Source organism: Cephus cinctus, unplaced genomic scaffold, assembly GCF_000341935.2.
Source record: "Cephus cinctus unplaced genomic scaffold, Ccin1 Ccin1_scaffold0021, whole genome shotgun sequence".
In the NCBI taxonomy this organism is placed as follows: domain Eukaryota; kingdom Metazoa; phylum Arthropoda; class Insecta; order Hymenoptera; family Cephidae; genus Cephus; species Cephus cinctus.
In genome coordinates, this window is record NW_014332769.1 from 203363 (window position 1) to 214187 (window position 10825).

Consider the following 10825-nt stretch of genomic DNA (forward strand, 5'->3'; position numbering starts at 1 on the left):
TTCTCGATCACGATTTATTTTATTTAAATTCGTTTTGGGGGGGGGGCTGTGGTTCATGGAGAATTTCGTGGTAAAATGTTGGCAGCATTATGCGGGCAGCACCTGTCACAAGAAAAATCGATCAAACGCAGGTGCCGTGGTAACTCGACTAGTTTCATGTCGCGGAATCATCGTTACAGGCTACAGCGGATGGCGGCTGTCAACTGGTGGGCTCTTATCTCTCGTAGGACGTTATTCCTGGAGAATAGCCTCAGCCTAGAATTGTTCACGCGAAGCTTGAGAGATTCTCAGCGCTTTGCTTAGAGTGCTTTCTATGAATTTATTTGTGTAACAGCCACTTTTTGATGACATCGGGAAAGGAGACGATGGGGTAAGTGATAAATAGTCCGCTACTCGATCTTTCTATGGGATAGCTCATCGACGTTATAGAAGCTAATTGCTCCCTTACTGCACTCACTGTTAACGATGCTAATTAGAGTGTAATTAATTATTCACTCTTATATAGGAAGGATCTATTAATGTCGGAAAGCATCAACGGAAATTCTTTAATGTAGAAGTACTGGGCCTAGCCCTGCTTTTTCTACACTGTATATTCTGATGACCTCCTCTCTATTTTGTCTCTCTAATTCTTTGATAAACTGCGTTTTTAAACTTCAGATGCTTTTTGTTATATGCTTTCTTCACATTTATTTATAGCCTTTTTTATCAAGAAAATTATGTCCAGGATGTCAAAAGTATATTATTATACGATGTGCCTGCCTGAAAAAAGGATTGCTTCAATGCAATCAATCAAGTATGTTGTGTACTAAATATAGATGAGATATTATGGAAATTAAACAATGTGCTCCTTTTTCACTTAAAGTATATCTGAATTTTATCGTGCGCGCGCGCGCGTTTATCTGTGTGTGGCGCTTGCGCACGCGCTGTATTCTCTGTAATTTCATTATTCAAGGTAATTCTATATTATAATTTTCTAATATGGATACAGAAATAATCAATGCATCCAATGTGCACTCCAAAAATTTGCTAAACTTAATTCTGTCATTTTGTTTTCCTTTTTAACTAACTTTAAATAACAACTTTTCAGTAATGCCAATTAGATTATCATTAGCTTATGAGAATTTGTACTTTGGAATGCTAAATGATTACATTATTAATATTACAGTGAACAGCCGATTTTCACGTGCAAGGCACACGTGTTTCACATTGATCCAAAAACGAAACGTTCATGGGTGTCAGCATCAACGGCGGCAGTTTCTGTTTCCTTTTTCTATGACTCCACAAGGAGTCTCTACAGGATTATTTCTGTAGAAGGTACCAAGGTAAGCACTCAACCACTGAAGGCAGTGATATCATTGGTTGATATCATTATAAGTATTTTCGGATTACAGGCAGTAATAAACAGCACAATAACGCCGAACATGACGTTCACGAAGACTTCGCAAAAATTCGGTCAATGGTCAGACGTGCGCGCAAATACTGTTTACGGGTTAGGTTTTTCATCAGAAGCCGAATTAGGCAAGGTACGTGTATTCTACCACAAGATGTCTCCTGTATTCTAATGAATCCTAAAAATAATCTTATTGATAGTTCATCGAGAAGTTTCATGAAGTAAAGGAAGCAACGAAGTTGGCCGGCGCGAAACTCCAGTCGAATTCTTCGTCTGTAACACCAGCAACCAGTGCAAATGTCAGTCCGATCACGTCCAGGTCAGCAGTGCCACCTACTGAACAAGACCTGATTGATCCGCCAAACTCGTCCATGATCAATTCAAACGTGTCGGCATCAAATAATCCGAATCCAAATGCGAGCGTCATATCCGCTCAGAATAGCGTTTCCTCGGTGAGCAGTAGTCCGCTGCCTGGCAGCTGTCAAGCGAAATTGGACGAGGAATTGAAGAATGCAGTTCACTCGAGGTCGCAGAGCATTTCACAGCAGAGTACAGAGAGTCCTCAGCATCAGGGCAAGTCCGTGCAGATCTCCGGAGGACAATCTGGTCAATCCGCAGAAATGCAGTTAAAGTACGAGAATGATAGATTGAAGCTGGCGCTTGCGCAGAGCTCTGCAAATGCTAAAAAATGGGAGGTCAGTTCATGCGTGATTCTAGGATAATTTAATATCTTTTTGGCACAAAACTTTCACAGGGACTAACTGTGTGACTTTCTACAGATTGAACTGAGTACGCTAAAATCTAATAATGCGAGGCTAACGAGCGCGCTCCAGGAGTCTACTGCCAATGTTGACGAGTGGAAGAGACAATTACAGCTCTATAAGGAAGAGAACGCTCGAGTGAAGGCCAAGTATGCGGATTTAGAAGCCGGTAAGATTAGCGAAGGAAACAGTGAAGCTTTGAGGTTACGAGTTGAAGCATTGGAAAACGAACTGAGAACGCGGAATGAAGAAATTAAGGCCCTGACGATGGCAACGAAGAGCAAAGACTTTGTGGTGAGTATTGGGCTGCTTTTAATAGCTAATTAGACATATCGTAAATAGATAGTTCTATAATAGTATTTTATTTGTTGTTTCATATCAGACACTCCAAAAGGAAAACAATGAGCTTCGAGAAATGTTAAACGTGGTTCATGAACAATTAGAACTTGCCATGAGTGCTAATAAAGTTCAAAAGCAAAATCTCGATACGCTGAACTCAAGACTAGCTGGTTATATCCAGGATCTTGTCACAGTACATCGAGAAATCACGAACACGCTGCAAACCTAAGTTAGATCTGACTTCGTAACTCTTCTTTTCTGTTTGTCGTATATATGGGCACGATGAAGCATACAGGTTAATATAATTAGATTGAAAGGGTGTCATTTTGAGGAGACGGAAAATCAGGCAAAATAGAAATAAAGTTGAGTCACGTGCACGCGTCATTCAATGGCAGGAATTTCTATTTGAAAAGAAATCTTAATATTTCGCGTAATCTATTCCATTTCCTCTTTCTTTCTATTTTTAGCTCTTTTTATATTAACTCTTTTGATCTGAGCAACATTTTTATTCTGTATCCTTATTTCCGTACTCCTCAGTGACACGTGAACGTGTACCCTTCGAGCGTAATTTTAGACCACATTTTAACCATGAACACATTGCGTGAAAACGTGAATGCACAATCGACCCTAGTAATTCCCGACACTAGTAGATGGTCCTTTTTCGAATACTAATTTAAGTTTTCTTTTGAATTTTGATTACGTTGAAAATGAAAAGTTTAGATTTTCAGCCACAAGGAAGAAACGTGAAAAAAGTCGCTCACTCGGTTGGGGATAAGATAAGCATAAGTGTATACAAATTTGTTTATTCGTAATTTCTCTCCGAACTTACCGTTGAAGAAGCCAGAGATCTTTTACCTCACGAAATAATTCGGACAAGAATTTTCTTTGGTCGATCCGCGATGTATACTACTGTATGTTACGTTATTTTTAGTTCGTAAACAAAGGAATTTGATCACGTTTTTGTCACGCCATTTTCCTCTCGTTTTCTTCTCACCCTTCTGATTGTCAATTTTTTATAAAACAATTGCACGACAGTTACGCACGGCTTTACAAATAATGGCTGGACGTCGGCGTCGCTGCGTTGAAATTGTTTAGTAAACTTTAATGAAGAGAATGTCTCACTTGCCATAATTAACACTAGATTAACGGAACCTGTCATTTTGACGGATTTCAAATTTCATGTTAAACCCTTAAATTCCACATTGGGGTGAATTGTTAACTCGCACCGGTTAGTATGGAATTTAAAGGTGTGTGACAAAGGCGTAAAATTCGAAAATTAAAGTTACAGAAATTATAAGTATTATTTTTTAGCAATTTCTGTTGACGCTGATAATCAACCTTCGTAAATCTAGTGTTAAATACAAACATTAAATAACAAACGGCTCATCGAGAGGCTTACATCGTTAACGCTAATAATTTAAAAAGACAGAATAAGGAGGCGATAAATAAAAAGCCGTAGTCTCCTGAAGATGCTGAAAGAAAAAGGTTTAGCGTAAAAAAATAAACAGAAAGTGCGAGAAAGACAGGGCATAGAAGACAGAGGCGTTAAGTCGCGTCTGGGAGCGCCGATGTTGCACTTAAAAATGATGGTTCGATGAGTTTAGTCGCTCGTGCGATAATAAAACGTGCAAATATCACTTGTAAATGAGGAATGAAGCGAACAAATGAACGGTTCCACAAATCTCTTATTTACTCCAGTAGTATTATATTGTTTATTTCTTTCCAATGATATGATTATCATCAGCTTTATTTATTGTGAATGCGAATCTCAGAACTGTAAAGAGAAATAAAGGAAAAGAGAATATGAGACTTGCGCAATGGCGACGTGTTAGAGAGCGGAAGAAAGATGAACTACCAAGAACAAAAAAATAATTGTCGCATTAACATCAAACATAATTAAGCCTTAGGAAAAAAAATGAACTTCGTACGTACATCTAAAGAAAAGAACAAAACTGGCTTCTCCGTTCTTCCGAATTAAGCGCTCACAAAACACGACAATATTCTTTAATTTTAGTGGTTTTTTTTATTAACTCTTTTATTTCGATACATCTTTTTTTATATCATTTATTACTCGGTCTTTTACTACTTTTTTCTACACTCATATTGTAACCTTATACGGTTCTCCTTTAATTAACGCCACTTTCATTATATTTTACGCTGTCCTTTCGATTCTCTTAGAATTCGAGGGAAGACTGCCATAGATACTACTATATAAATACGTTTTATTGTAGAACGAAGGAGCGTTAAACTATATGTCGTCATACCAAAAATCTCCGATCTTTGCACCGGCAAAATCCGATTGTATTTTAACTCAACTCTGGTACGTTACTTTTGTTTCGACCTATATGTACAATAGATAAGTTTTTACTACGAATAAAGTAAAGAAGAAGTCGCACGTCGAAGTTATTGGACGGGGTTAAGAATAGGGCTAGTTGAGTTACGATATAATAACATTGGTAAAAATATTAATAAGCCGCGATTAAAAATACGGAAAATAATCGGGAAATAACGAAAGTGCCCGAAGCAATTGTTAAAGACAAAGATGCATTATGAGAGAAGCGTAATTGACGCGCAGTGGATTAAGAAATCGAGTTACGTAATAGAAATACGAAAATAAATAATAAGACCGAAAGAATCGAGTGATAAAAAACAACGGTATGCATATCTATCACATTCTGGGGCTACAAATGAATGATATTAAGAAGGGAAAAATGTTAAATAATGAGAGGAAACCCTTTGCTGTAAAAGGAAGAGTAAAATCAGTGGCACACGCCAGACAGGGTATTCCTTTAAAAAAAAAAAAAAAAAATACAAATTAAAAATGAAGATCCATTTGGACTTGCCATCAGCTATTAATAAGAATAGTAAGAAGAGAATAAACTGAGCAAACGAGGGTTTATTCAGGACGTCTTAAGGTACATATTAATTAAGTATTTACAATTAATGATTGAAATGAGGGTTAGTCGCGGACAAGGGCCGCTAAAAAACTGTGCCATAGAGCGTCATTATGGTTGTGATAAGTTCCACGCTTGTGAAACCTGACATCCATTTTCTCTTGAATATGGCATAGTCTTCCGACGCACAAATGGAATCCATAGTCCAAACGCGCAGCCGATCCCGATGTAGATAAGACCTGTCGGGGATCATCAGTTACTATTTCAATGAAGGATTGATATACGTGGTGGTTACGAGTTTATTGAAATAAATGACCTTTAAAAGCTACGAGAATTTCTTAAGCATTAACTGATTGTAGAATTTGTTATGTCCGAGTATATCGTATTAACGAATAATATTAATATTGAAATGATTGAATATTAATATTATGTGCATATATTATAGTAATATATATACACATATTTGTGTGATGGTTATACGAGGAAAATGTGCGTACTTGTACATCCATTGAATTTATTTCGTATTATTGTCATTTGTTGCCCACCGTAACGCACGGTCGCCCTCTTTTATGATGTTACAGAAATTCTTAATAATATGAACGTTTTTTAACAAATACATCGAAATTATGGTGAGAAAGCAATATCTTTTGATATCCTGACTTTTTTACAACATTTTCAACTAAATATTTTGTTTTGTGTTAATTACGACACCGAGGAGATATTAACAGAAAGAGCCCTCTAGGACTTTGTTGCTGACCACTAATGGGAACAGTGGGCACGGGAGATATGCTGGAACCAAAATAGAGATTTTGGAGAAAATTGAAATGTTATATATTTTATTCACGACTGAGCTATAATAGCCACTTTATTCCCTGAAAAGCAGGAGTAAAGTAGCATTTTATTCCCGCATATTTGGTTTTCCCGAAAATTTACTTTATTCCCGCAAAATTTTGAATTTTCTTTCAATTTTGAAAATTTTTGAGTTTTGAAAAGGTGAAAAATTTTTAAATTTTGAATTTTTTGAATATTTGAAAAAACGTATATTTCCATCATAATGACGGTGGCTGATTTGGTTCCACTTTTCAGGGAATAAAGTGGCTATTATAGCTCAGTCGCTCAGTTCGTGAATAGAGCACTATATGTAACACCTCGCTTCGCTCGGGCAGTACACTCTCACCCGCGGGAATAATCAACGACTTTACTCCCTTGTTGCATAATGTACTATTGTTTAATACACAGAATATACAGAACCGGCTCTGTTTACCAATCTCTTCCCGATGCTTACAATCGAACAATTGAACTATTGTATTTTCTTGCTGTTTAAATGTACCGCTGATGATCGGAGCCCTTTCGTTTTCAAGGTGCGTTCACAGCTTTGATGGACTAGTCGAACAAGATGAATAACTCGGAACAGCTAAATTCCTAATTGATCGAAACTTTAAATAAAAAAATGTTCACTAATCAAGAGTCTGGTTATCCCGAGTTAGTCGTCTTGTCTGACTAGTCGGTCAAAGCTGTAGAGGCATCTTAATAAAATTTAAATACAGTAGACTCCCCTGTAACGCGAGTTTTTACATCGCAAATTCGTATAAAGGGCCAAAGATATTATGACTAATGTTTTCATATAACGCGGTTCTTCGTATTATACAACGCGCCAAATAATAAGACAGAGGAATTACCTGATTTTTGAGAATTAATCTTCTTTAGTTAAGCATTAAATTGTTTTCTTCGTCGTTACCGGCTTCTCATGTTTCACTGTTGTTCTCTTTTTTGACGCGGACACTCTTCATATAACGATATGAGTATCAGTACTAAAAAACGCCTGGGGAATCAGTAACGTATTAGTGTCTCGTATTCGCAATTCGAGAAAGGTTACACTTAAAATACGTAAGTATACATAATACCAAAGTATTTTGTAAATTAGATTTATAAAAAAAGTTATTTTTAAGGACACAATGGGTGAAATTAGAAAGAAAAAATTTTTATATGGAAATGCATTTCTCTTACAGAAAAAGTCACAATGTTAAATCGGCTGAAATCTGGGGAAAAAGTAAAAGATATTCCTAAGGAACTGCATTTAAACGAGTCAACAATCCGAATTGTAAGAAAAAATGAAAACAAAATAAGAATGACTGCAACTATTAATTCTTTATCGGTTTTAAGAAAAACTGCGCGCATAAAAGACCCTTTGACATCCAAAATGGAAAAGTGTTTAATTATGTGAATGGATGATTGCAACTAAAAAAAATATTCCTTTATGTAATCATGTCATAAAACAAAAAGCATGCAAAGTTTACACTCATTTAAAACAATCCACTCCTTCTGATAAAGTGCACGGATATGATTTTAAAGGTATCAAGGGATGGTTCGACAGATTTAAAAAAAGAAGAAAGAAAAAAGATTTTTTGAATAGTAAAATACATGGAGAACGAGCTTCAGTTGACTTACAATCGGTCCAGATGTATAAAGAAGAATTTAATAAGATTATAAAGAAGGACCCTATACAGGTGATCAGGTGTTCAATGTTGGTGAAATGGGTTTAATCTGGAAAAAATGAACCAACGAACGTTTATTTCTAAATGTGTGATCTACTCCTGGATTTACATCTTCCAACGAAAGGATAACATTACTTTTATATAATAATGCATCTGGAAAATGTTTAACCAAACCTCTGCTCATTAATAAATCTTAAAATCCATGTACAACGGCGAGACACAACAAGTCTATATTTCCCGTTTAGTGGCAGGCAAATAAGAAAGCGTGGATGACTTTTATAATTTTTTCGTGCCGGATGTCGAACAGTATTTAAAGGAAACAAATTTAAGTTCTAAGGTTTTATTAATAATTGACAATACATGACCAAGGACTTGCAAGATTGTCTAACTCTATATTTAAAACTGTAGAAAGAATTGGAAATAAATACAGCAAATATAATAAAGCAAGATAATAGATTCATTGAACAGATTGAATCTGTAAGTGAAACTAATTCAACAATTGAAAATGAATATTTACATCTACCTAAACGAAGAAGTTGGAATGGAACTTTGGACGATTCGAACAGTGACTAATAATCAAGATTCTAAAAGTATTTTTCAATCTAAAAAGTCTTAAAAAACATAATACATAAATTTGTATAATTACATTTTTAATAAATTTTAATGAAATAAAAGATTTATTACATACATTAATAATGTTTTTTTAATCAACTTTGTATATATGCCATTTATTTAAAAAATATTATTTTATTTGATAAAACATAGAAATTAAAAGTTAATATAGCAATAATAATTTCCAAAAAGGAAAACCAAAACAATTTAATTTAGATAATGCGCGAAAGGTATTAACCGCGTTATACGGAAGTCTACTGTAATCACGGACTGTAGTGCACTTTTTTTCGCACGTGGTTATATTCCGTAATTGAACATGCATTTCGGCCGGTGATCAAAATCGATTGGCTGAAATTTAATAACCGTAACTATGGTTCACTTACGGAATATGTCCTAAACTTGTTAATCAGCACATAGGGCATGCCCTCAAATATATGTATAGGTATATACATACATATATGCATATTTGTTGCTAAGGTATACTTTGGGGACGATTTCATTTACGAAGTCGCTATTTTGAGGACAAGTGGCTGTTTTGGGGACCGTCATCAAAGATTTTCTAGCGTAATCACTGTTTTGAGGACCATAAAGTGGGCTGTCACACCAAATTTGTTTATGTCTTTTCAATGTTAGACATTCAGTATTTGTGATGGGCTCAAAAATGTTTTGTTTTGTTAGATTAGCTCAGAACTCCAATGCTGTGATGTACCAAGGTAGTTTAAAAAAAAAAACATTAGCTTGCTGTTGTAAATGTCCCTTAATTTTTCGTATCCCCAAAGTATTATTTGGCAAACGTATATATATATAGGTAGCTAAGTGGTAAGGTTTTGTTAGGTCCGTAAAATTACGCACTTGAGTAGTGAGCAGAACTGACCTACATGAAATTAGCACTATAACATTTACTTTTTGAACTTTTCTATTGCCAAAAAATTGTTGGCTTTTTGTTGGAACAATTAGAAAATTTGTTGGTTGCTCTTTTTTCTTTTTGGAAAATGGATAATAAAATCTGGAATATGAAGTTAGCCCCAAAAGTCTTATTTTTTACACAAATAACTTTTTTTTGTATGCAATCGATGGCAAATTTTTTGTTGGGACACGAATTAACTAATAAAAAAATTTGTTGGTAAGCGGTTTCAATGAAAACAAAAAGAAAACAAAACCGTTCGCACCGGCTTTTCAACCAATCGTACGGCTTTTTTGAGATATCAAGACTGTAATTGGAGCTAACTTCACACTCCGGAGATGCACTTACGGCTTTTCTTTTCCTACGAAACCGTTTACCAACAAATTTTATAATTAGGTAATCTGTGAACAACAAAAAATTTGACATCGATGAGGTCCTTGTCGACTTATGAGGATGATTTTAATTAAGAAATATGCATTAGATGTATGCAGCCTAGTTCATAGCCACGCGGCATTGTCGATCTCGTTGTCCACGAACGGTTTTGTTTTGTTTTCAACGAAACCGCTCATAAACAAATTTTTTTAGTAGGTAATTCGTAAACAACAAAAAATTTGCCATCGATTAAACACAAAAAAACTTATTTTTATGAAAAAATAAGACTTGGGGCGAACTTCAGATTCCAAATTTCATTTTCCATTTTCCAAAAAAAAAATGAGCAACCAACAATTTTTTAGCAAAAGAAAAAGTTCACAAAGTAAATGTTACAATGCTGACTTCACGTAAGTGGAGAACTGGACATTGCGAAGTGAGAAAGAGATATATCTCTGTCTCAACATGTTGGAGTCACTTTTCTTCTTCCTCTTTTATATATGTTGGCACTAGTTAGGACCCTAGTCCCTTACAAGCGCCCACGGAGTCACTTTTAACTGCGCCATTTCTCTTCCAGGAGTCTAACGGCGTGTTCCGATATACACTGGCAGCAGAGATGAGTAGGGAGATTGCCAATGAGCCTGTTTTTGGTGAAGGCAATTTTTCTCTGGTTTCGGCACGCCACCTTAGCGGAGGGCCCTCGAAGCAGTTCCACGTTTTTGATTGGTCGTGTATATATAGTAATACTACGCGTGATAATCTGGAGCTGTGTTTTGGCGCGTCGACGCGCCACCTGAACGAGACTCTCGAACTAGTTCCACGTTTTTGATTGGTCGAATGAATTCGTGTGTTCCTCGAGATCCGCGATTTTAAACCGGGTGAACACTCAAATAGGGAGACTTGTATCCACCTTTTTTTTACAGGATATTACATAAACCGTAGTAATAAGGTAGTCAATACTCTTAATAATCATATGAAGCTCTGCAAATAATAGAGTAAGCAAATAAAACTTAAAAAAAACTCTCGAACGTGGGTAACTACACAAATATAAGTTTGCTAAA

The 10825-nt window shown here is 35.7% G+C and overlaps 1 protein-coding gene and 1 long non-coding RNA gene across 3 annotated transcripts; one reads left to right on the top strand and one right to left on the bottom strand.

Moving 5' to 3' along the window:
- The first annotated feature begins 124 nt into the window (after nucleotides 1–124).
- LOC107266427 (homer protein homolog 1) lies at nucleotides 125–5358 on the top strand. Of its 2 annotated transcripts, XM_025083731.1 has the most exons (7): nucleotides 125–370; nucleotides 697–793; nucleotides 1166–1322; nucleotides 1392–1523; nucleotides 1591–2085; nucleotides 2170–2445; nucleotides 2534–5358. In XM_025083731.1, the coding sequence occupies exons 2-7, from the start codon at nucleotides 717–719 to the stop codon at nucleotides 2717–2719; spliced, it is 1323 nt and encodes a 440-aa protein (XP_024939499.1). In that variant the 5' UTR covers nucleotides 125–370; nucleotides 697–716; the 3' UTR covers nucleotides 2720–5358. The 2 variants fall into 2 exon arrangements, with proteins under 2 accessions (XP_024939499.1, XP_015592384.1); XM_015736898.2 differs by lacking the exon at nucleotides 697–793.
- Nucleotides 5359–5467: 109 nt separating this feature from the next.
- LOC112494166 lies at nucleotides 5468–10486 on the bottom strand. The gene is made up of 3 exons (XR_003059357.1): nucleotides 9344–10486; nucleotides 7064–7206; nucleotides 5468–6173 (listed from the first exon to the last, which is right to left on the bottom strand). It is a non-coding gene; the product is annotated as an uncharacterized LOC112494166 (long non-coding RNA).
- Between the last annotated feature and the right edge of the window lie 339 nt (nucleotides 10487–10825).